We start from the raw sequence: 25,705 nt of genomic DNA, 5'->3' as shown, positions 1-25,705 counted from the left end.
CAAGATCTGCCTGAATTCTTATTAAAATTAAACAAGTCCTTGAATTCAAATATTATTTAAAATACAATCTTAAATTTTTCCACCAATAAACTCACCTTAAAGTTCTCTTGGCAAAAGAATTTAATTCATATTTCTTGAAAAAAAAGGTTGAAAAAAACAAAGAAAGCAGGAGTAAACCAGTAATTTCATCTGCAATCATCAGTCATCGCCTCCAATAAAAAAAGGAAAGGGGCAAAAGGGCAACCGGCTCGTGAGTGTTTCCGCCCGTCGCGTGGACTCTTTAATAAATCCCATCCCACAGATCATTTCCTTGACCGGACTATAATAACCACTTGTTTCATCCTTACCTCTCCTCATCTCCCGCTTCTCTTTCCTCTCCTTCAATCCAGGGTTTATGTTGTCACCAATGTCTGCCCTTCCAAAACCCTAAGAAATTCTGCAACTTACCTGTCAGCAAGGGTTCACGTTACTCTGATGGATGGAATAAACACCACTGCAAGCGGTGGCGACACCTCTACTAGCGGCGGTGGAGCACAAGCTGCGCCGGTGCCGATGGCGTCCCAGTCAAATTCTCCGCCGCCATTTCTGAGTAAGACTTACGACATGGTAGACGACCCGGAGACCGACGCCGTGGTGTCTTGGAGTTCGACGAATAACAGTTTTGTGGTTTGGAATCCGCCGGAGTTCGCTCGCGATCTTTTGCCGAAGTATTTTAAGCATAATAACTTCTCCAGCTTTGTTAGGCAACTTAATACATACGTATGGATTTCGCTTTCTTTATTTCTCTCTCTATATATTTTTGGATTTTTCTTCATTTCAATTGCATTTTGCTTTCTAATCTGTTGACGTATTTTCTTTTAGGTATTTTTTAATAAGTTTGATTTGTGATTCTGTTATTCTTTTCAGTTGATTGCTTGCTGATATCTGGTAGTCAGTGGAGTTGTTTGATTTGCTTCTAGTTAGGATGGTAAAAGGCAGTCATGGCTTAGTTTCTGTTCAGTGTAGACCACAATTTACTAAGTGTGAGTAGAGTTTGTATTCTTGCAAGAATTGAACTCATTTCTTACAAAAACGTTGGGGAAGGATAGGGGCGTGTTTGTGGTATGTTCTATCAGCTTGTTGTAGTCTCAGGGATATTCCTTTCAGGACACGATATTGCTGTTGAATGTAAATGGTGATGATCCATGTTTATTTGTTATGAACTAGGGAACCATTTTCATCTACAGAAAAGCGCTTGTGGGTTAGATTTTCATTACAATAGTGAATTCGATGCTTGATCATTGAAGATGTCAAGGGATGGAAGAAGGGATGCTCCTTATAAATAGTTTGAAGCTTATGTAGGAATTTTGAGGAATGAATCTCTGTAGTGTTCGCTGGTGAATGTGGTTGATTTGCCTGTTTAAGTTATTTGCAACAGATTTTGATGTTATATAGATAAGTGAAATAATTGGAATGGGGTTTGCAAACTTGCAAAATGTAATCATTCTTGTTCAGTGTGAGAAAATTGGTGACAGGGAAAGCTGTGATTTGATTGTGGTGAAAATCTCATTTAACTAGCGACCCACTTGATTTTTTAAGTTGTTCTTCTCTCCCTTCTTTGAAACTCTTGTGCTACTTGAATTGAACAATTTTCTGCAACTGCATAGCCTTGGCAAGTAGTTGCATGCATGAGCATCAGAAGGAAGAAGACTGATCTCTGTTCTGTCACTGGGGACATCAGTCATCAGTGACTATGGTTTTGGTTTTTTATTATGATACTTTTTTGGGGTAATTAGGTATATCTTTTAGTTTTTTAGGATATATTTTAAAGTTTGGAAATGAATTAATTGGGCTATCTAAGAACCACGAGCGCTGAGATTAAAGAAGGAAAGATATGTAGGTTTCTGTCTCTTGCTTTTTGGATTTTTTTTTTTTTTGGAGGGATAGGAATTTATTTCAATGATCTACTTTGGGTAGGGAATTTGGAATTAATTTGTTATGATTAGTGGTGGATGACTTCAAGTGAAAGTAAAGGGCTAGGCTATACTAACACACTTGTGAAAATAACGAAAATATTATAAATCCTCCTATTGGTTGCTAAGAGATCCAAGGGAGAAAAAAAATTATTACAGGTACTTATTTTATTTTTATTACAAGTCCAAAAAATTATTACAAGTACTTTATGTTTTTGTGCACTATGAAAAATTCTTCAATCAAGTGAGAAGAGACAAAGAATGGATGTGTTCAAGTTTAAAGTTTTAATTGGTTGTCTCCCTACATTCTCAGCAACCAAATGGAGCAGAAACTGAACAAGAAAATAGAAGTGTGCCTTATGCTGACCATACAGGATAAAAAGGTTATTAATGCCTCTTCTCTTTTAATTTTATTTCCATTTCTAAGTGAAACCAAGAGAGGTCAGAATAAATTTTCCAAGCTATCTAGTCAAAGTGTCAATATTATCTCTTGCTGCATGTGGAAGCTCAGCAAGAGCTTATCCTTTAAACTTTGATATTACGTCAAGGAAATTCTGGCAAAATTTCCCAAGCTGTCTAGAAAAGGTGTCAGTATTATCTCTTGCTGCATGTGGAAGCTCAGCAAGAGCTTATCCTTTAAACTTTGATATTACGTCAAAGAAATTCTGGCAAAATATCCCAAGCTGTCTAGAAAAGGTGTCAGTATTATCTCTTGCTGCATGTGGAAGCTCAGCAAGAGCATATCCTTTCAATTTCAATATTGTGTCAAAGCAATTCTCGCACTTATTTTAAATCAAGGGGAAATGCAGTTTCCTTTCTCGGAATACAGGGGGGCATTGTACTCCCTACAATAGTTGGAATGCTTTTACCACGAGCAAGTAATCATGAAATGGCATGATGCCTGTTAGCCATGTGTGACAATCTATTGAGTTAAGTGTGTTTGATTTCATTTATAATTATAAGTAATGGCTAGTGTCCTTTGCTATTATTACTGTTTAGCTTGGTGCTCTGGTATCAGCTTCTCAATAGAGGAGAGGTTCCTCAACCTCGTTTGAATACTTTTTCTCTTGTGCAATATCATTTCCCAGTTATTGTCTGTCTAGTCATGGATGGGAAAGCTAAGAAAACGATGCTCTCTTAATAAATGAAGCCCTGATGCTGTTAATGGTTTGAATTTGTAGCTCAGCTCTTAGGTTGAGGGCACATTTAATAACCAGCTACAATAATTGGAGAAAAATTCTTGTTGGTTTGATGTTTGATTATTTTATGAACTAATAAGGTACTTTGACTTTACCAAGCCAGCCTGGTACTGCTCGCTTGTTGTCTATGACTGTACACTGTGATTTCCTTGTTGAACTCCAGGAAACATTGCAAGGAGATTTTGCGCATGATCTATTGGAAGCAACCCTCTTTTTGAAATATTTTCATCCCACCTCTTGTTGCCACTTCATCTCTCTCAAACCTCTGGCACTAGCAATTTTTTGCTTTTCTACCCTTGGCAAGCCAAGAAGTGATCAACATACTAGGAAGTCAAGGAAAACTTCCATGCTCATTTACCTATAGTAAGCAGCCAAATCTAATACTGCTTTCCTTGAAGTTAGATTCCTTGCACTATGTGCAAAAAGCTAATAGGAGTGCTCCTCTTATGCTACAAGAAGGGTTCCAAAACTGCTTATTGAGTTTAGCTAAAGGAGAACTAATCCTTGCCTGTTATCCTCTAGTAATGTTTACTGTTTGTAACACCAAGCCTAAGCTATTTTTGTTCTCCACAAGATATTACCAGACAGGGCAGTGCTGATGTGATTTGCATGTTTTTGTTTTGCTTGTTTTGGACTTAATCTTTCTGTACACTGTTGTCTCTATTTTCAAACAGGGTTTTCGAAAGGTGGATCCAGACCGTTGGGAATTCGCCAATGAAGGATTTTTGAGGGGTCAGAAGCACCTGCTTAGGACTATCAGTCGGCGAAAACCTGCCCATGGACATGCTAATCAACAGCCGCAACAAACTCGTGGACAGAACTCAACTGTTGGCGCGTGTGTTGAGGTTGGAAAATTTGGGCTTGAGGAAGAGGTAGAGAGGCTTAAGAGGGACAAGAATGTTCTTATGCAAGAACTTGTTAGGTTGAGGCAGCAGCAACAGTCCACAGATAGCCAGTTGCAAGCCATGGTTCAGCGACTTCAAGGGATGGAGCAGCGTCAGCAACAGATGATGTCATTCCTGGCAAAGGCTATGCAGAGCCCAGGCTTCCTGGCTCAGTTTGTACAGCAGCAAAATGAAAGCAACAGGCGCATAACAGAAGCCAACAAAAAACGAAGGCTCAAGCAGGAGGGTGTTTCTGAGAATGAGGGTTCTAGTGCTCCTGATGGACAGATTGTGAAGTATCAGCCTCAGATGAACGAGGCAGCCAAAGCAATGCTCAGGCAGGTCATGAAAATGGATGCTCCTTCTAGGTTGGAATCTTATGACAACAATCTTGATGGCTTCCTGATTGGCAATGGTTCACCATCATCTAGTGCAAAAGACAACGGAAGCTCTTCAAGCCGCATGTCAGGAGTGACTCTTCAAGAGGTCCCAGCAGCTTCTGGGATTTCTGGGCATGGCCCCATGGCTGCCATATCTGAAATACAATCTTCCCCGCAAATTGCTAGCTCAGAAAAGGCTACAGCTTCTCAGTTTCCAGAAAGTATACTGGTTGGAGGACAAGGAGCACCCTCCATACCTATTCCACAGGCAGATATAATCATGCCCCAGGTTTCTCAAAAGCCAGAAATGGTGCCAGAAATTATTGCTGATATTCCTGGTGAAGATTACATGGAACCAGAGACAAGCAGCGATGTGTTCCTAGATCCAGCTTCACTTGGAATTAATGATACAATACCCATAGATATTGACAACATCTCCCCTGATCCTGATATCGATGCTTTGCTTGATAATTCTAGCTTCTGGGATGACCTTCTTGCGCAGAGTCCAGTGCCTGAGGATATTGAATCAAGTTCTATGGAAGGTAAAGCCAATGGAAATGATGTACATCAAATTATAAACGAGTGGGACAAAGCTCAGCATATGGATCAGCTGACAGAACAAATGGGACTTCTCTCATCAGATCGCAAGCAGCTTTAATCTCGCACATCAAATGTACCTTTCTTTCAAACCGTAATAGTTAAACCGCCTAGATAAACTTTTAACCTTGATAATCAGATGGGCCTACTCCTTAGGCCATTGGAACAACAAATCGATGCTTTTGGTTCCTGTTCCAGCAATAGTTTTTATTTTTTGCACATGTGGAGACCTAAAGTTCTCTTCTTTTCTTTTTTTTCAATTTTTTTTAATTTGAACGTTTCCCCTCTACATCTTGTGAGAGGCTCTAGACCTCAAAAAACATTATGCTATCTTTTAAGTCCATAGTTTTGGTTTTCCATCTTTTGTACCTGTCAATTAATCCTATTCGTGAATGCGTAGCCTTTGTTGCAAAGCAATTCACTTCCGCGGTTTTTTTTCTTTTTCTTCCTTTCGTTCTTGTGGACTTCTTGCTACTTTACCTTTATGGAAAAACGCATGCATTAATCAGTGCTACCTTAAGGTTACTTAGAGTTAGTGGTCTGGGGCACTTTATAGAAGTCTTGATGAGGGTGTACTGGTCGGAATTGTTTTGCTTTATCTTCGGCAACATCTGAAAAGTAGGAGGGATGGCATGACTGGTGTCAGAACTCAGAAGCAATAATTCAATTCGGTACACTCTTGGATGGGATTTTAGTGTAAAAACAGATTGTGGGTTGTTTCGACTCTCTGAAAGGCAGGTAAGGTGATTATTGGTGAGAGTATGGTAAATCCGCGCAATTGAGAAGGTTGACCAGGCCTCACTTGTTCGGAACTGAAGTTATCTTTTATAGCAATGGGGAAGATGAGATAATTGTCTTCTGTAACATGGTCCAAGTATACATTTGCATAGGCTGCTTTTGGTTTAGGATGAAAGGTTAATTGTTGAGCAGAATATCAATTTAATTGTTCTTGTATTAATGAACAGATTGCTCGTAATTTGGTTCTAGTGATTTTGTGGCCTATTTAGGGAGGAGGAAGGCAAGGGGGGGGGCCTATATAAACCAACTCGAAGCCAATCTGGATAATTTTCGTGTACTGGAGGTTTGGATTGCCTTGGAAAACGTGATGGGTCACCTTCTGTTCATGTGGTGGTATTATTACTCAATGGCGCTGCTCTTTTCCCATTGCCTGGTAAAAGTGGGATCTGTTCTTTGGTTTGGTACGTTGCATGATAAAGTAAATTGTTGGCGGTTTGGTTGGTCTAATTGATCAATAGTACTCGGTATCCTATTCCAGTTCGAGTATATACTTATCAAGAACTAAATTCATCACCGACATTTGTTGATCTATAGTGCATAGCGTGGTGATATGCATTGAACCCTACCTGACCTCAAGAAATATTTGGTTGTTTGTTATGTGGAAAGATCTTAGACCTGAAGTGTACTATGCTTGTAAGTATTATGGCCAAGAATAAAGATACCTTAATCTAAAATTAGTTCAACAAGTAAGGTTTTGAATTTGCTTTTTAATAATTATAAATTTAATTTTTTAAGGATTAGTGAAGATTTATATAGTTGTTAAAACTTATAAAATTAATTGACACATACAAGTACAAAAATCCATATTAAAAAAATAAAAATATGCCCGTGGCAAAAATATATAGAGCTTAACATAGCATAGGCACAACGAACCCAACCAAAACACGTGTTTCTTCTACTGTATTTAAGGATAATCGGACTCTGCATGGCCTTACCTTCACTTCGAACTCCTAGGATCCCAATGACTGATCATGTGGCATCCTGCCGTGACCGTACAATCCCTTATTTTAGGAGTTGTTGTTCTCGTTTTAAATCAGAACAGCATTTATTTAATATTCAATGGAATAAAATCTGTTCTTTTTATATATATTTATTTTTATGGTAGAAAATTTATACATTTCCATGACACCTGGGCTGCACCTTGCCTTGCTTGCTTGCTTTCTTGCTTTCTTTCCAAATCTTTGGAAGTAATTGCAACCCCGTACGTACGTAAACCATGGATGATGAGAGTTTATATATATATATATATAGTCAAATGTTTCACGATAACCACGAAAATGGGTGACTTCAGTGTAAAAATTGACAGTTAAAAAAGAACAGATGGCAGTGTAGAAAGAAACTCGACGCAAGAACCTCGCCAGAGATTAGCGGGGACGTCACCAGAAAAAACCTCACCTGTCCGTGGATGTTGCGATTGCTACAGCCACTTGTTACCCCCCTGTAGCCAAGCATGCACGTGTGTGCCCCCAAAAGCTCTCTAGTCGCATGTGTATATAACGGCTAGGCTAAGGTTTTGCCGTACCTATCCACAATGTTGCTTAGTGTCTGGGCACAGAGATGAGAGAAGAAGCAAGAGGTGTGAAAATGACTTTCGTGAGAGAGAGAAGGCACCAACAACCACTAAGGCTATCCCTACCACCAACCATACCTGCAGCTGACTTCCGGCATCAGATCCATTTGCCGTCATTTTCATTGACCATTAGTCCAGATTCTCCAAACATAGAGAAGCTCTCAGACCTGGAAAAACTGGCGGTTCTTGGCCATGGCAATAGTGGCACGGTCTATAAAGTACGGCACAAACGCAGCTCCTCCATATTTGCATTGAAAACCCTCCGTTTCGACCGAAACTCCACCATAATTCGACAACAAGCAGGAAGGGAGGCAGAGATCCTTAGACGCGTGGATTCACCTTACGTTGTCCAGTGCCATGCTGTTTTTGATAGTGAGGATGACTTGTACTTTGCAATGGAGCACATGGAAAGAGGATCACTGCATGATGTTCTGCTTTGTTTTGAAAAAAAAATGGAAACCCTTCGAGCCAGTGGCAGTGATGATGTGAACCAGGAGGAAATGCGTGCGTGCCATGAAGATGATGCTGGTTTTGCACAAGAGCTGAGTTCTAAATATGGAGTTTCAGATTTATTGATAAAAGGTTTTCCAAAGGATTTTTCTTTCACAAAATTAATAATAAAGCTGAGGCTAGTAACAGACTAGCTATATATCTTCTGTGAAGCATTATCTCTCGGATTCTACTAGTTTATCTGTTCAGATTTTCTCTGCTCTTTTTGCAAGAATCAGAAAATTCTCGGGTCATCCCATGCTCCCCAAAGATTCTTTTTTCAGGGATTAATTAGGTTAAATGTCCAAAATATCCATGTAATTATTTAGATTAGGGTCCAATGCTGTTATAGTGAATAGAGTAATTCCTTAAAATAAAAAATTTTACAGGCTAGTAGTAATTTGTGTGCCTGAGAAAAAGAAGAAAGGAGTAGTGCTTGTGTCTAAAATGCCACCAAATTTAATCACACGAGTGATTACATAATTTATCTGCGATGCTAATTAAGAGTTATCATTTGGAATTGGAAGGGTTTAAGAGACTCTAAATGACTCCTAATGATTCTTGAAGAGCTCCATCGGTGCTTTCAATTCATGAGATGAGACCACCAAATTGGGTCTTGGCTTGGTGGGGGATCTTCAATCTTGCTTTGTTTTGACCAGCTAGCTCTCCGCCTGCACGGTAAGAAAGGTATATTTTAGCTATTTTTGGGAGATTTTGATCTTGTTTAATATTGTGATCCAATTATATTTTTGATTTTTTATTTATTTCATTTGTTTTTGTATTTTTAAATTGTTTTAAAATGATAATGCATTTCAAAACAAAAACCCAAGCCTTGCTACATTTTCAAAGAGACATTTGCATTCCAGTGCTTAGCTTAGCGATGAAAGGGGTTTGTCTCCTTCCACTGCACCTGGGTTCGAGCCCTAGCGTACACGCCTGTCATCCCCGCTGTGCCTTACATGCATACTGAATTTGCAGGGTATTCAGTGGGCCGTGAAGATTAGTCGTGGTGCGCGCAAACTGGCCAAGACACCCCACGTAAATAAAAATAATAATAATAATAATAGTAATAATTGAGGTAGAAATAGCGACAAGCGAGCTATGCATATATGCATGAAAACAAGAAACATGATTAAAACGAGCCTTTTGTATTTTTAAATTGTTTTAAAATGATGAAGCATTTCAAAACAAAAACCCGAAGCTTCTGCTACATTTTCAAAGAGACATTTTCATACACCACCAACCACCTTCTCAAAATAATAGCTTGGCTTAGCGGTGGAAGGGGTTTGTCTCCTTTCACTGCACTTGAGTTCAAGCTCTGGCGTGCATGTCTGTCACCCTCGCGGTGCCTTACATGCCTACTGGGTTTGCAGGGTATTCAGTGGGCTATGAGGATTAGTTGTGGTGAACGCAAGCTGGCCCAAACACCCCATGTAAATAAAATAATAATAATAATAATAATAATAATAGTAATTGATATCGAAATAGCGACCAAATTGCGAGCTATGCATATATGCATGAAAGCAAGAAACATGATTAAAACGAGCTCACTGCTACTTACGGAGAAGATTCATTCGTTTGTTTTCTTCTATAAAAGAAGACATTTATTTGTGTTAATAAAAAAATGGAGATTGGCTGCATCAACCCTACTGTTAATGGAGACGGTCCAGAATCCTTGGATTTTATTTTTAATGATGTAAAGCATAAAAGGTTTACAATGACTAGTGATCATTTGATCACTTCCACTCACATAATACCCAACTAAAGATCACTGTGTTTTTCTACCATCAAGACCCCACACACTACTATATACTTCCAAAAAATTATTTGTTTATCTTTGATTTTCAAGTATTTGCTGACTCAATTTCAATCCCTGTTCAAAATCACGAGCTGCAAGATTTGAAACTTCGTGTAACAAAATCTGTTTGGCCAACTCTTTTTTGCTCCCGACGGCTGAGGCAGTGGAAATTTGTGTTATTGCCTTCGAGTTTGTTAGATTATGTTTCTTGAATTGTTTATTTGGAGCATGTTATGGTACATATTCGTCTTCTGAAAACCCTTTTCGACCTCAACTCCAAGGTTTGTGTTTTAGAAGCATCATAGAGTTGGTTGCAAGATTGGTTCAACCAAGAAAAACAACTTCAGAGCGATAGGCCTAAAATTTACAGTCAAAAGGGAACAAAACTGTTGATGTGCTCTGGGCTAAATCAGGTGTATGGCCCCGTTACTTTGGACAGAGCAAAGAAAAGAGCGATAGGCCTAAAATTTACAGTCAAAGGGGAACAAAACTGTTGATGTGCTCTGAGCTAAATCAGGTGTATGGCCCCGTCACTTTGGACAGAGCAAAGAAATCCCTAGCAGGCCGACAGGACTGTCATGGCATTGGTTCTTTTCGTCTTGGAATTTGATCAACTTATAATTGTTTCTCTTCTCAAATCCTGTTCCAATTTAGTGCATTGGCTTGTTAGTGATGTAACTTATTTGTAGTCTGGGCAACAGATTTATTTGGAAGCATTTCAGAACACAGGCCAACAACACATGAATCGCCAAGTCTAGAATAAAATAACAGATATTTGCCATCAAATTAATAGAGATATACCAACAGTCAATTGATGCAAAAGATGCAGGCTGTCTGAAGAATTACATCATTTCGGCAAGGCCAAGTTCTTTTTCTTTGTTATTTCCAACTTCTTGCTTAGAAATCCACCTGCATTAGGATCCATAAAAAAGACAAATAGCAAATCCTTAAATAACAATGAACAAAGACTGAAATTAAGAAGGTTTCAATGTAGAAATCTCAGGGAGTTCAACCTGCTGTTCACAAACAAAGCGGGATTCAAAGGCCTGTACCAGGCCTAAGACTCATGGTTTACTTTCATCTACATGATTCAATAGGATCCCACGGAAAATAATAAGAAAACAAAACGCGAGGTAACAAGGATAGTTAAATGGAAAGATACTGATGCAGATCAGATACTCCTCAATATCTGTTCCATAATTTTCTAACATGTTTAAGAAATGAATTACAGCTCCAGAAGTAGGTTCAATATTTCTTTTATGCTCTTGGACAAATGTCAAAGCACTTGGCAGGCAACGATATAAGGGATAGGCAGGAGAATATAAGTGGTAATAACAACAAAGGCTGGTTTTTTATCTAGCATCCATCGTGTATAGATGATCCCCATTTGTTTTGATAAATAAATTGGGGAATCGGCTAGTGTGATTTAATTATTCAATCTTACAAAAAGTTTACAGATACAACCACAAACAATTTATCTGTGAATTGTTGTCCAGAAGCAAGAAGATGCCCTATTGGCCAACCAGTCACAGAGATAAAGTATAATATTTGCGTTTGTCTACAAATCATAGGAGCTACATTTGGAGCTTTTTGACAAACTCTTTCTCCCTCATGACCATTATTTTCCTTTTCTATCTAAAGTTTAATTGGGAGATAAAGGCATTAAAATGCATTTTACGCATCATGAGTTTTTATGATAATGGGATGTGAAAATCCAACACAGAACCCATTGCTACCATTATACCAGCTAATAAAGTTATCTGCAAATCTTTCAAGCATGTTTTAGATGAACCCTAGAAAGATGGCAGTGGCATGTGACCAGAGATCCACCACAATGAAGCAGCTGATATCACTGGCACTTGTAATATTCCAGTGAAGTGATGCTGTTCTAAGATAAAGACACAGCTGGCAAATAAATCACTAAAGGCCAGTGTTATCTATGGCTCAAATTTACCCAGCACAAGTTGGAGAAAGAGTATGAAAGTAAAGGTAACTGGTGGGTTGAAAGACTAACCTGGTCTTGATATAAGGTTAATACGAGAACGAGGCCCTTCAAACTTCCAGTTATCTTCATCCAAGGATTTAACCTCCTTGTTAAGTGCAGCCATCAGATCAGTTTTTAGTGCTGCAACAGAAGAACAAAAGGACTTCTATGAGCAATAAACACTCCATTCAGTTGCTATCAGCTGAGATGATACTTATAGTGATTAAAATTGTTGGTGTTTCACTAATTGGATTTGGGGCCTTCCTGTTTTCTTTCAGAGGTCACTTCTAGAGACAGAACAGAGCCTTCCTGTTTACTTTCAAAGGTCACTTTTAGAGACAGAACAGAGGAAAACATTAAAGTTCCGAAATACATTTCTTTCTTGTCTTGTTTTATAACCAAAATGGGTGAAGCAAGAACAAAGGCGAAAGGGTAAGCCCTTGAATTTCATATATCCAAGTAAGATAAAACTTGAGAGGGCGACTAACAACAAAAGTATCTCTAGAAACGAGGAAAATTAATAGACAGGCTAATTAAAATGGATCGATTGAGCTGGATGAAAGAACTCAAATTAAAGATACAAACTTTGTCTTTTGACGGTAAAATAAATGATATCCTCCACTAGACCAATACTAATGGAATCGCTTGGCTTAGTCCTATTTTTAAAAGATCAAAAATCAAGATGCGAGCGTAAACTTATTCTGTCAATGAGTTCGATTTGTTCCTTAAAAAGTAAATACATATATAAGAGCCAACATTTCATGATGAGCAGCATAAACATGAGAATTCTTTGCCCCGCATAGATTTCATTCCCCTTATTTTCTTAGTAACACGACAACGAGTTCATGAATAAGCCCAAAATCTCGGTACCATGTATATTAAACCCTAGAGAAAAGAAATAGAAAATCCATGAATTATGCAGATGAGGACCCATATAAGACTGATTCTGATTGCTAGAATCAAATAATCACAAAAATAGCAACATGTCCACAACCCAACACAGGGAATACAGAAATATTAATGCCGCGATAACAAAGCAATGAATTTCCATAAGAATAAACCAGAACCCAAACAAATTATTCAGCTTTTAAATAGCCCAGATGGACAAAAAAAATCTTCCCTGCAAAAATGCCTAAGCCCACGACCAAAAAATTCGAAATTCGCGTGGATCATGCAATAATATAACGCCCCAGATGGACAAATTTCATATTTCAAGATTGAAATTGAAGAGGGAGAACAAAACAAACCAAGCATCGCCTCATCTTTGCGGTCTTGGATGGAAATTAAATCAGAAGGGAAATGAAAATCATCCAAAGCAGCATTGCTATTACTTCCTCCTCCACCTCCAATAATTGCTGTTGTTGATACTGATGAATTTGTTGGTGATGTACTGTTCATTCTCTTTTCTCTGTGTTTTCTGTGCTAAAAGATGGACACTTTACTGAGCGGGAAAGATTTAGAAGCGGAGGGAGGAGAGGCGTGAAGACAGTAGTAGACGTAGTGAACTTGATTACACTTTATTCATTATACATTGTACATTATTTTATTCAGAAAAGCAATCAGATCAGGCCTTTTGTCGTGTTCACTGCGATGTGGTGGTAGACACAGGCCTTTTCTTTTTTTTACACGTCAAATTCATCAATTTCGGTTTAATAAATTTTGTTTCGGTTTCATCCTCTCACATTATATTTCTGGGATCATAACACAATTGATTTCTTTCAATTCACACTCAACATTGTATTCACGTTTGTTTTGGTCCCTAAAATGCAACAACATTAGACTGCAAATTTGCAAAATAGGATTTCATTTTATCAATTTTGGAAAATTAAAACAACAAGAACTAACATTAATCCAGCCAAATAAATGTAGCCCTCTTTTGACTTTGGTGTGGAGAATTATAGTTGAGCCCTAAAGTTTTAATTGTTCCCTTTTTGTCCCTTTTCTTCGTGTTTTCTATTTCAATACCAAACTTTATTTATTTTATATTTTAGTCCCTGAATTTCAAAAGAAGATGAAGAGGTGCCAAAAAGAAGTATAAAAGAAGGTAGAAATTTTAGTGGCCATATTTTAACCATAGAAAGAGATATTCTAGTGTTATTGGTTCTCTTTACAAAGGAGTATTATTAAAGTGTTTTAAACTTTCATTAAAGCATGTGTGTTAGACAATAAAAAATTTTGTATTTTTTTACTAACTTAACGGTATATTGAGCTTATAAATTGAATTAAAGCATGTGTGTTAGACAATAAAAAAATTTTATTATCATTCTTAGGGTTTTTATTATATATTTTTAGATAAAAAAAAATGGATTTTTTAGTCCAAAACAAATACAGCCCAACAAATTGAATTAATAAATAGATAACTCGTCTGTTTATTTTCTTTTAAAAATTTATGTCCTTATATATATATATATATATATAAAAGATTTGGCGTGTTGTCAAAGTATTTTAGGTTCAGACACTTGACTTCTTCAATTCTCTTTACATCTTTAACTCATATGCTTTATAAATAAAGTATTTAACATGATATCTAAACTATTATTTAATTTTAGCATAGTTTAAAAATAATTTTTATGGGTTCTTATTAAAATGTTAAATTTTTCTTGATTATTGTATATTTCATATGAAAAACAGATAAAAAAATTTCATGAATATTGAATGAAAGTAATTTTTCTGTTTATGTTATGTTTAATATATTTTTAACATTATTTTATCATATTAATTGAGTTTTTTTTCCTACAATCAAAACAAAATATTAAGATGTTACTTTAATATTCTTTTATTAAAACTAGCTTTTGATACAATGATGGTGTTTTTTTTTTAATCTACACTAGCACTGGTCAGGGAATTTAAAAATTCTACAAGTAAAAAGAAAAAGAAACATGACTTCATTAAAAATAAAATAAAATAAAAGGATGTATTAATAAGGTAATGATGTTTATATTAAAAAAATTATATTTTTACTACTTATTTGAGATGAATAAAATTTTTAATAAACCTTTTTTTCTGATTTTCATTCAAAATACATACTACTAGTAAAAAAAAAATCATGTCTTTTTATGATGATATCATCAGTTTTTTTATAAATAATTATGTATTAACTTGATAGGCAAAACTTTTAAAACAATTTTTTTGTTAATATTGAATGAAAATAAAATATATATTTTCTCAATCTTTTTATTGTAAATCTTCAAATTATTTCCCTGGATTTATTGTTCTAATGTTTCCCAAGATGCTTTTAAAAAATAAAAAAGAAATACAAGAATGGGAAAGTTTTTCCAATTTAAAATTAGTCACGGTACTCAGAGCAACCAAACTAGTTTATTCGAAACGAGAAGGTAACCATCTTCAGTTGTTTATGGGCTTTGCTGTGGCTTAGAAGAGGCTTGAGACAGGAAAACAAAACAATCTCATCTCAGACTACAAATATTTCGTCGAAAAACTGATTGATACAGTATTTCATTGCATGCTCGGTATCCAGTAAGTGAAAGGAAATAGTGAAATGTTGAAGAGAGTAGAGCATTGCTGTGTCATCAAAGCAACAATATCAAAATGAGCAATCATAAATCTGTTTGGAAACTGCCTGATGTCTCTGTCTCTTGGAGCCCCTGGATTTATTCCTGAGCTGCAGCATGGAAGGAAATGGGGAGAATGGGAGCTGCTTACTTATGCCTACCAATGACATGGTGGGACTCAGAACCGCGGATTTTGTGTGGAGAATACCTTCTGGAATAAGGGCGCATACTGGAATTGTATCCGCTGTCACTTTTCTTGCGGCCTCTACATCTACTCTTTTAATTGTCCTCGCATCCATCTTTTACTCTGATAGTAAACTGTGCAACAATTTGAAATAATCATAGTTTTGTTCTAAATTCTTGCCATGCTAGCATTTTCTGGAAAGATTTGTGGAGTAATTTTCCTTTCTCATGGTGTGCTAGCATTTTCTGGAAAGATTTGTGGAGCAATTTTCCTTTCTCTTGGTGTTATGGCATCCGCATGCGATTCTGTTGTAGCTCGGCACCATCATCCATTTTTATTTCTGCAAAATTTTTATCTGCTTTTTCATTCTGCATGCGATTCTGTTGTAGCTCAGCACATCATCCATTTTTATTTCTGCAAATTTTTTATCTGCTTTTTCAAAATTTACTTCAACATTCGAAGTAATGGCACTTAAAGATGCCTCAAATAACTGCAAAAAAACACCCCAGCACAGGAATAGGATTAATTCGGTCATGCATTGTTAGTTGATACCAGCAGCTAAGAGACATCCAGGTTTTCAATCGGCAGGACTTTTAGCGCCTGCTGTAAAACCAATGCAAACTCGTTCCAGATGAAGCTCACCAATGTTTCTGTCTTTTTCCATCGTTTTCTCGCGGACACAGGCCTTCACCCTGAAAGGTCAGGGAAGAGCCCCAGGAACAACTAGCAACCGGTGCCTTATCTTGCTCCCTAAGGCAGGTCTTTCTTATTATACAAGTTCCCCCGTCATCAAAAGGAGGTAATATCATTGTCAATCTCTACCTTCTAGCCTGGCCCGATGGTTTTGGCTTGGCTCATTTGTACGCATCGCTCAAGGTTGCTTAACTAGCTTTCCTCTCCATTATTTTTTTGTCATTTTTTTCTGAAGTTGACAAGCGCAACCCTTCCAGCTGAAATAGAATAGACAAGCCTCGAGAGGACTCCTTTGTCCAATGAGAGGACAACAAATGATATGCGAGAATTATCGCCAAGAATCACTTCTTCTTAAACTTTCTGAGGCCACTTGACGTTTCCATAACGCACCATGTCATCATCAAACTCGGACCTCTTCCATGCCAGTTCATTTCAAAGACCTCTTCCATGACAATAGATCCAATGAGTTGACATCGCATAAATTCTGATAACATTTTCTATAAAACCAAAATTTCTAGCAAACACCGTCAGTTAAAAAAAATATTAATAAGATGACGGTGACTGCAGAAAATCCGATAACCACACGCGTTAAACAATTTTGACCTCAGACAATTTATGGACCAATGAACATCTCCAAGAGCAGGTTTTTTTAAAATAAAAAAAATGATAGAGCTTGGAAAAAGTTTTAGGGGAAAGATTTAGATTGGAAAGTATTTGAAAAATAATACAGTCTCCAACCAACCGCTATTTATTGTTGTTTAATTAAAACTAAATTGCAGGTTTTATGTAAATTAATTAACTTGAATAAAAATTAACCCAATATTTTATGAAAATTTAATGACCAAAAAGTAAAATTCAGGATTTAATGGTCAATAAACAAAAAAATAATATAGCAGGAAAAAGCAATGAAAAAAGAAAGAAAGAAAAACACACGATATTTCATTTTCAACACCTTGAATCTTTAATCTCATCTCTTAGCCATTAAATTTTTATAAAAAATTTAAAGAACTTCTATACATCTTAATTAATTTGAATGAAACACCAATTTTGAAGCATCAACTATTCTATTTTCCCAAAACTGTGGTCAAACCGTGTTAAAATGATAACCCTATTGTCAAAATAAGCAAGCTAGTGAAGATGCAAGTGAAGAATTACGGGAAGATAATACGGGAGTGATTAAAAAAAAAAAGAATAAATGTTTAGTTTATTAAAATTTCTATAAAACTTGAAACAATTACACAAACTGTCACACACCCTTGTAAACCCAAGGCAGCAGAACATAGAAACAAACAGACACTCCACCCAGACAGAATTGCCTAAAATGATCACGTGCAGACATCATACCATCTGACTAGCAGGGGGACACTCCAGTCAGTCGCCATGTCTTGTGAAAGAACATAAAGGAATTAGCATAGAGAATACTATATTGTTGCCAAGCAGCTCTTGAAATAGTTCCAAGGATTGTATCAAGAAAATTTTTGGATTATGCAGCAAGTACTACGATCACAATGAGAATCACAATCCCGAATATCACCAAGAGCAAGCAGGCCTGCATTCAAGACGCAGGGGTTAATTGTGAATATAATTACGTTAAATTGAGGGGAATCCACATCTAGAATGAAAATCTCCAACTTGAAGCAATGGCAATATACCATTTCCTTCATCAAAATTTGATGGAATATTTTGCATAAAAGAAACAGCTCATATTCTTAAATTATGAAAAAGAAAATGCATTTATCAACTTGAAAATGCAGATGGCATTTAGATAGCAAACCCCTTCTGGATTAGGAGTGTCCAATCAATTAAACAAGAAACATAAAGAGAAAAGGTCAGTACAAAAATAAAAAATAAAAAACAAACAAACAGGGATCCACACAAGGCATGTCAGCACTCTGTAATTTACTTCGGTCACAAAAATAAACAGCACCACCACCACCACCAGCAATAGTATTGATGATAACAATCAAAATGGGAATAAATAAATGAGGTGCCATAAATTACCAGAGAAGAATTTGATCTTTGAGTCTTTGCAGCTTTCACAAGTTGGGATTTTCCCTGTGCTGTTGCAGCCTGGGAATTTTCAATATGGGAGCCAATATCATCTGCAGCATACCCAGAAAAAGGAAAGTTTAATAATGATAATGAGTCAAAATATATGAAGCAAGTTCTTTGTTCACAGACAATATATAACTTACCAATCATAGTTCCTTGTTCATGGACAAGGACAGCAAGATCTTTAAAAATCTCATTCACCTCACCAATTTGCTGCTGAATTTCTTGTATTCCCTGTTCTCTCTCCTCAATAATAGCCTCATTGAAGACAATCTCATTGTCCAGTAGTAGGACCTCCTGTCTGCATCAAAATTCAATTCAAAGCTCAGAATTCTTTTCTTTCAAGTCAATTAAAAGCCAAGTACAAAGCAAGTTAAGCAACAGGATTATTCAATAAAAAGAAAGGGATGATCCTACTTTTAATAGTCTGTCCTGGGCTACCTCTGAATTGTAATCAGAGGCAACTCTTGTATACAGTTTTTCTGGAGAGTACATGATAGGGCTGTGAAGTTACAAACTAATTTCTCATCTCGAAGATGAAGCATGGAGGCCACCATTAATCAATCCTATTGCAAACTTCCAGATGACAAGACTTCTATACACATTTCTGTCCTAGAAAACCTCTCCATGCACAATATCCCTTCGGTCCGACAGATTTTAGAATCAATGATAAAAATAAAAAGTGTATGCAGCTAAAGGTGACCTGACAGTTTTTGAAAAACCTACAAATGTTTGCTGGTTCTAAAATATAAACTTGTTTAAAAAATACCCAGCATTTTCAACACCATGAACAAGGAATGGTGATAGAAAAGATACATGGCTTGATAAATTCTCTAAAAGTAAGGACAAAAAAATGAAAAGGTTATTAGTAGCCTGTGTTCGTGAGAGGATCTCACCTTCTTGACTCCACAAGGAGAGCACGTTGTTCTGGACTTTTATCTAAACTTACATCTATTTCACTGGCTGTGTAGCTGCACAGAGCACGAACAAACATAAAATGTTAGAAGAATATACAAACATTGCAAATCTATTTCATTTTATCAAAACAAAAGGTTCATTATAGCAAAGAAAAAACAGGAATCTAAAATCTCACATAACAACTATTAAGGTCTCCTAAAATAATCACCTGGAAGGAAGGACTGCTTGGGGAACAAAAGGAGTATATGCCGTTTCCCTCTCAGCCGCAAGCCGCTGAGCCTTCTGAAATTCTTTCAAAACTGCTTGAAAATCTTTTGCTAATTTAGCATCAGCAATCTTTTTGCTTTGCTGCAATTACATCAAGAAAAAAGAAGGGAAAATCTAAATGTTAACTGTCTAGTACATTAAGGTTGAAAAGCATTTCCGAACAGATGAGAAAGGTGAGCAATTAAGGGGATGGAATTGCAAAGGTTCAATGGGATCTTGAGGATTTTCTGAATCTGAGGGATCTCTGGAAAATTACTCATTAATATATATAGTAAAGAACAAGAAGCAAACATACACTGACTCCAGCATAATGATCTGTTTCGCTAGCTTGTTTAAGTCTGGCTGAAGTATCCTTCACCAATTGCCCAATATGTAGCCTTGTTTTATGCCTGTTGTGCAAGAAAAATCAGTACAACAACTCCAAGTGGAGGTTCATTACACAGGTATTTGGTTGATAGAATTCAATAAAATACAGAAGGGGAGAGACTAACAGCTGGGCATTGACAAGATGCTGCCGGTGAGGATTTCATATTACAACACATTCTGAATTCTGCCATTTTCTTTGAACAATATATTATTATGGAAGTCTGGCATGCACTTTAATGTTCTGAGCAAGAGAGAACAAACACTACCACCGCAAATTTTCAAAAACAGCCCAAAAGAGATTGATACAATTATGTCCTAACTAAAATTTATGAGAAAAGTTCTTACGATATAATGTTGAACACTCTTTTCCAAAGAGTCATGAGAGTAGTCTCAAACATGGCTGCAAATACATTAATTACTAACAGAGTTCAGGCATACCCTATGTTCTTTCTAAACTCTTAACTATTTTCTTGTTACTAGAAATTTTGCTTCATCTCTCCTTGGGGCACAAAGAAGGCCAAATACTGACATATTTAAGAGCTGAAACTTCTATTAGGCTTCAGCATCATGATTAATGAGCAAAACTAGGCTAGCCAGCCAGTATGAGTCAAGATGGAAGGACCACTTTATTCAGCATGAGTGTACGTTGGTGGATAGTCCCGAACATTTTTAGCAGCAATTATTTATTGGTTGTAGATGGATTCTTGAAAACCAAAAAAGGTTACACATAAGTACCATTATAGAGATTTTTTAGTATTGCTAGCAACTAAGCACAGCCAAGGACGTTGCAACAGAGCCATCTGGGCCATTCATGTGAGATACATGCAATTAGCCCAGCACATTCACACACATGCATCTCTCATGCGTGGCCTAGATTGGGCAAACGCAACAACCATGATTGTGTTTGGCATCGTTTCTCAAAACTTTTTGAATAATGCTAGAGATAACAACAATCAAGCAGAATGTTCTTCACCGGGTAAGGTAGCAATTTATGATAAGCAATTCCTATATGATACCTTCCACATTACATAGCAATTAGAATGCCAGTAAAATTGTTAGAAAACGAACAAGGTAACTACCTTTCAGTGCAAAAATCGTCTTCTAATATATCATTAGAATCTCAATAGTTTTCTGATTCTATTTATTCTCGTAAGTACACCAACAATTTTCTAGCTCCAGGAAAAAGGCTACCAGACCTATAATTTCTTCATTTGAACTCCAAAAACGCAATAAAACCACTTCAAGAGTACTACCCAGACAGCAAAATTACACATTTCCACGATCTTAATAATTCAATTCTCAATAATGAAGAAAAAACAACCATAATTCTGGATATTTAGTCAAAACGACAAACAAAGAAACTCAAAACGGCAAGAAAATAAAAAATAAACTTACAGCTTCTCCCGGAGATCAGGCGTGTCTTTAGGAGTCCCAAGGGTATTAACAAGACGCTGAAAAGTGGAAACGGCGGTGTTGATCTGGAAGATTCCAGAAGCAACCGCTTGCGTGGCATCTTGTTTCCCGTTGATCAGTTCTCTCCTTGAAGATGCCAAGGGTCGCCCTGCCTCCAGATCTTGAAAGCTCATTATTATTATTATATAATTCGATTCAATTTGATCGAAAATCCCTGACCAACCCTTTCTCGAAAGATAAAAAGAGGGGATTTTTTAATTTTCGAGAAAGGGAAGAGAAGCTGGTTGTTTGGGTACAGGAACAAGAATCTGTTAAGGTTAATGGAAAGATGAGAAGCTTATAGCACGGCGTGAATTGAGAGAGAATTGTTTGGATGATCTTAGAGAGAAAGAACTCAGAAGGGAGAGGAAATGGAATGATGATGTGTGGGACGTTAGTAGCTGTTTGTTTTTTGGGGTTTCGGGATTTGAATATTCGGTGCAGGCACGTTGATGTGGAATTGTGGACCCCAGAAGGAAAGGAAAGACACGTGAGAACAGAGTGTTTGGTAAGAGGAAAACAATAGCTACGCGTGGGGATGGTGGCGATGTGGACATATGGTTGCAATTGCTTGCTCCTCCGTTTCGTAACGGGGTTTATGTTTTTAAAATTATTTTTTATTTGTAAAATATTTAATTAATAGTTTTTTGTTTTTTTATGATTTTAAGATACTAATACTAAAAACTTTTAAAAAAATATTTTTACCTGTTTTCAATTAAAAATATTTTTATAAAAATATCATGTAACACATTATTAAATACATACTTAATGTTTTGTTAATTTTAATTGGAGTTTTTAATTAGAGAAAGGATCAATGCCTGACCTTGTGAATTAAAGTGGCGTTGTGGGGTGGAGAATTGCTATTGGCTAGTGGCTACAACTTCATGGAGGATTATTATCGTAGTATTTTGGTTGTGAACAAGGCCTGATCTCTGTTTGTTGTGGTTGCTTCTGTATATATATAAACATGAGATTTTGAATTTATTTAATTATATATATAATTTAAATAAAGATAATTTATTCAATTGATCTATACAATAACATAAGCTCTTGAATTTATTTATTTTTAAAACATATTTATAATATTTAAATAATTTATTAAAAAAATACGATTTCACCGTATTGCAATCACCAATCTAGTGTATATTCTAATGGCAACGAAGTTAGGCTGACAAACAAATGAGGATAGAAATGATATTCCATCAATGTTTACAAAAAATTTCTTATCAGAAACATAAACAACAATACTTTTTACTTGAAAGAAATCAACAAAAAAAAATACATGATTTCTTGTCATAGCTGTCCATTAATGTTACATTAACTAGTTAGGTGACTCGAATTCCGTTACTGATCAAATAATTATATTTTTTATAAAAATATTATATTTACAGGTTTTTCAATGTATTTTTATAGTTCAAAATATCTAAATTCAAGTAAATAAATAACTATGCATATAAAAAAATAAATGAAAAGGTTATTAGCGATTCTTACAAATAAAACTTAAAAAACTTTTTTTCAACCTATTTTTTTACTCAAAATATCTATAAAATATTGTAGAAATCGTGATAAACTTATCCATGACTTCAAAAAAATCACCAAAAAAACCAAAATCAATCTGAATTCAAAAATCAATCAAGGCTCATATCTATTTTTTCATGAATTTGAAAGGTAAAAACACATAATACAAACTCCGTCGTCAAATTAAACCATCTGACACAAATATTGTTTGTTATGGTGATCTAAATTGATATTAACAACATTTTTCTTTCTCTATCACTAAAATCCAACGATCTCTCTCTTTCTCCTTTCTTAACTACGGACTAAAAAATAACAAAAATAAACTTTGGTACTAAAATTAAATTTGAAAAATATTAAGATACTAAAATTGTATAATTTGCGTGATTTTTAAATTTCAAGGACCAAAGTATATCTTTTATAAGACTTATAGCATGTTACTCATGTTCAGTGCCTTTTTTATTTCGATCCATTTTCTTTTAATATCATCTTTTCATGAGAAATCAAGATCAATTAATCTTTGATTGAAATTAAATTGCTGAAAAAAATTAAGAACTAAATTGAAAAAACACAAATTTTTGCATAACTCATCCACAATAATGTATGAAAAGATAAACAATAAAGTATTGCATAATGAAAAACTCATGCCTTCTATAGCAATACTTAGCTATCTATTTGACCATCACTCTACTGGTGGCTGTATATTATTTTTTTCAATGATAAATTGAACATACATGTATTTGCAACATGTTTTGTTTATATAAATAACATCAAGTGTAAATCAAAAAGTTTATAAACACATATAATTAGATAAATTGAGAATCATCTATGTCATTAAATGAATGAAAAGCCATTAACAATAACTACATACATATCTAGAAAAGTTAAGAAACAGGTATAAATTAAGATATTTGATCTTGCAACATTGTTCATTCATCAATAATGTTCATTAACTTTTTTTTTATTACATTTATTTTTTTATTTAATTAAATGATGGTACAAATAGATAGACACATGAAATTGATTAAATAAAATCAAAGAAAAAATAACATCAAGCAAGGTCACACTTATTATAAATACTATCAAAGAATTAATATTTTTCATCTTTAAAAATAAAATTCAATTACATAGAACATGAAAAAATATATGAATTATAATAATCTCTTAAAAAATCAAATATATAAAAAATAATTTAAAAAAACAACTACTGTTTTAAAAATTCAAAACTAAAAATAAAAAATTTAAGAGAAGGGAATTAATTTAATACAAATTAAAATTTATTTTTAAAAAGCATAATTTTTTTTAAAAAAAGGTCAAACGCTGTTGAGCCTGACCTATTTAGAAAAGGCCTAAGTCGAGACCTTATTTTTTTATTAAAAAAATCCAAGCAACATTTTGTTTGCTGAGGTAAATGACATGTCACTTGATATTTTCTAGATTTCAGCCATCGTGATTGCCATAAAAACAAGGTCTATGTTTTTTTATTAAAAAAAAAAATCAATTTATTCTGACATAAAACATCTAAAAAAGATCCAAAAAACCTTGAAAAGCTCATAAATAACCTTAAAAATAAAAAGAAACAACTATACAGAAACTAAAAATCAATATGAAACAAAAGGTTTTTCTAAGCTTATATTTAGTTTTAAAGTAATTTCAAGGTAAGAAAACACTTAACTTGAACTTCTTTAATAAAATGAAATTTTTTGATATTGAGATTGATAATTTTTTATGAACAAACTTTGTGTTAATATTGATTTTTTTTTCTTCACCACCATAATCCAGCGTCCTCTCTCGCTATTTTCTTAAGCGAAGAACTACAAAAATAATAAAAATATTTTTTTATATCAAAATTAAATTGAAAAACTATTAAGAGACCAATCATGTGTAATTTGTAAAGTTTAAAGACCAAAGTAAACATTTTGTGACAACTTGGAAAGCATCACCCATTTGTGATGTTTTTTATTTTTACTTTGCTTCTCTATTTTTTAATTTTTTTTTAGTTAACAAATTTAATTATATCCTAAAAGATGCGAATGTGAAAATAACAATAAACACGTGCATGGTATTTATACCAAAGCATTTAAAAAATCTTTGTAATTAAAGACGTGATTTATTTTGATACCATTCAACTTTAAGGTATAGATAAAAGTGATATTCAAACAATGATTATTTAATTATATCAAGCCAATTACAAATTTATTTAAATTGTTAATTAAGATCATTGCTCTTAAAATTAATTTATTTCTAGATAGCATGGATCAAGTTAAGTTATCAACTATGAAAGCAGCACGAAAAAATTGCTAGAATATTGGCAACTAAGATAATTTATTGTTTCGACGTAAATAAAAATCATTACAGAATCATACGGTCTACTTCACGCTCAATTTCTCAACGTTGTACTTCTCTATTCTATATAACCAAATCGAACAACTTTGAGACCCCCGCTTTTACGATTTCATGCATAAGTTGTCCATTTTATTTATCAACTTCGAGGTTGAACAATTATATATATATATATATATACATATATATATAATAAATTTTAAAAGATATACAAAATATTATGTTAATATATTATCATTTTAAATTGAAATATTTAAACCAAATTTCATATTATCATTTTAAATTAAAATATTTAAACCAATTTTTTTTTTTATCCCACGTTAAAAAATTATATTTTTTTCTTGTGAATATAATATACATATATCAAAGTGTTTTAAATTTGATATTGAAAAAATAAAATATTATTATAGTATTTATATAGTAAACTTTGAATAACTAACTAAAAAAATAAAAAAAAAGAGGCCTTTGGCTAGGAGAAAAAATATATTTGAAGAAAAAAACAGATGTTGATTAGATTTTGTTGAATTGCCCGAGTCACAGGTCATCCCAATGGGTCAATCAGGTTTTTATTCATTTTAGTCTCTTATTTTATCCGTTATTCATTTTAGTCTCTTATTTTATCCGAACTGATTCAACACCTAATCAACTGAATTCTAAGCCGGTCTGAATTCAATAACTATGTTAAATACTTATTAAAAAATTTAGACATGACTATGTGAAAGTGGAGAATCACATATGAAGGTGGAGAATCA

The 25,705-nt window shown here is 34.7% G+C and overlaps 4 protein-coding genes across 9 annotated transcripts; 2 read left to right on the top strand and 2 right to left on the bottom strand.

Moving 5' to 3' along the window:
• Positions 1-176: 176 nt before the first annotated feature.
• HSFA1D (heat shock transcription factor A1D) lies at positions 177-5,429 on the top strand. Of its 3 annotated transcripts, none has more exons than XM_011020211.1 (3): positions 677-759; positions 2,266-2,335; positions 3,826-5,429. In XM_011020211.1, the coding sequence occupies exons 2-3, from the start codon at positions 2,273-2,275 to the stop codon at positions 5,071-5,073; spliced, it is 1,311 nt and encodes a 436-aa protein (XP_011018513.1). In that variant the 5' UTR covers positions 677-759; positions 2,266-2,272; the 3' UTR covers positions 5,074-5,429. The 3 variants fall into 3 exon arrangements, with proteins under 3 accessions (XP_011018512.1, XP_011018513.1, XP_011018514.1); XM_011020212.1 differs by lacking the exon at positions 677-759 and adding an exon at positions 921-2,111; XM_011020210.1 differs by lacking the exon at positions 2,266-2,335 and having other exon boundaries at positions 177-759.
• On the bottom strand, positions 483-21,500 carry LOC105121537 (syntaxin-22-like). Of its 2 annotated transcripts, XR_841562.1 has the most exons (8): positions 21,039-21,500; positions 19,573-19,666; positions 19,219-19,358; positions 18,989-19,063; positions 18,236-18,393; positions 18,042-18,142; positions 17,385-17,589; positions 483-493 (listed from the first exon to the last, which is right to left on the bottom strand). XR_841562.1 is itself a non-coding variant. In XM_011020217.1 (7 exons), exons 1-7 carry the CDS (start codon positions 21,227-21,229, stop codon positions 17,524-17,526), a joined length of 825 nt encoding a protein of 274 aa, XP_011018519.1. In that variant the 5' UTR covers positions 21,230-21,500; the 3' UTR covers positions 17,214-17,523. The 2 variants fall into 2 exon arrangements, 1 of the variants encoding a protein (XP_011018519.1); XM_011020217.1 differs by lacking the exon at positions 483-493 and having other exon boundaries at positions 17,214-17,589.
• LOC105121676 (mitogen-activated protein kinase kinase 10) lies at positions 7,368-8,024 on the top strand. Its single transcript, XM_011020402.1, has one exon. The coding sequence runs from the start codon at positions 7,368-7,370 to the stop codon at positions 8,022-8,024; it is 657 nt and encodes a 218-aa protein (XP_011018704.1).
• On the bottom strand, positions 10,172-13,230 carry SAMBA (valine-tRNA ligase). Of its 3 annotated transcripts, none has more exons than XM_011020215.1 (4): positions 12,899-13,230; positions 11,682-11,792; positions 10,512-10,576; positions 10,172-10,307 (listed from the first exon to the last, which is right to left on the bottom strand). In XM_011020215.1, the coding sequence occupies exons 1-3, from the start codon at positions 13,047-13,049 to the stop codon at positions 10,515-10,517; spliced, it is 324 nt and encodes a 107-aa protein (XP_011018517.1). In that variant the 5' UTR covers positions 13,050-13,230; the 3' UTR covers positions 10,172-10,307; positions 10,512-10,514. The 3 variants fall into 3 exon arrangements, with proteins under 3 accessions (XP_011018517.1, XP_011018516.1, XP_011018515.1); XM_011020214.1 differs by having other exon boundaries at positions 10,203-10,307; positions 10,469-10,576; positions 12,899-13,224; XM_011020213.1 differs by lacking the exon at positions 10,172-10,307 and having other exon boundaries at positions 10,403-10,576; positions 12,899-13,223.
• Positions 21,501-25,705: the final 4,205 nt, after the last annotated feature.

The sequence above is a fragment of the Populus euphratica genome, unplaced genomic scaffold, assembly GCF_000495115.2.
Source record: "Populus euphratica unplaced genomic scaffold, PopEup_1.0 scaffold25.1, whole genome shotgun sequence".
In the NCBI taxonomy this organism is placed as follows: Eukaryota; Viridiplantae; Streptophyta; class Magnoliopsida; order Malpighiales; family Salicaceae; genus Populus; species Populus euphratica.
This window is presented reverse-complemented; position numbering and strand designations above follow the sequence as displayed.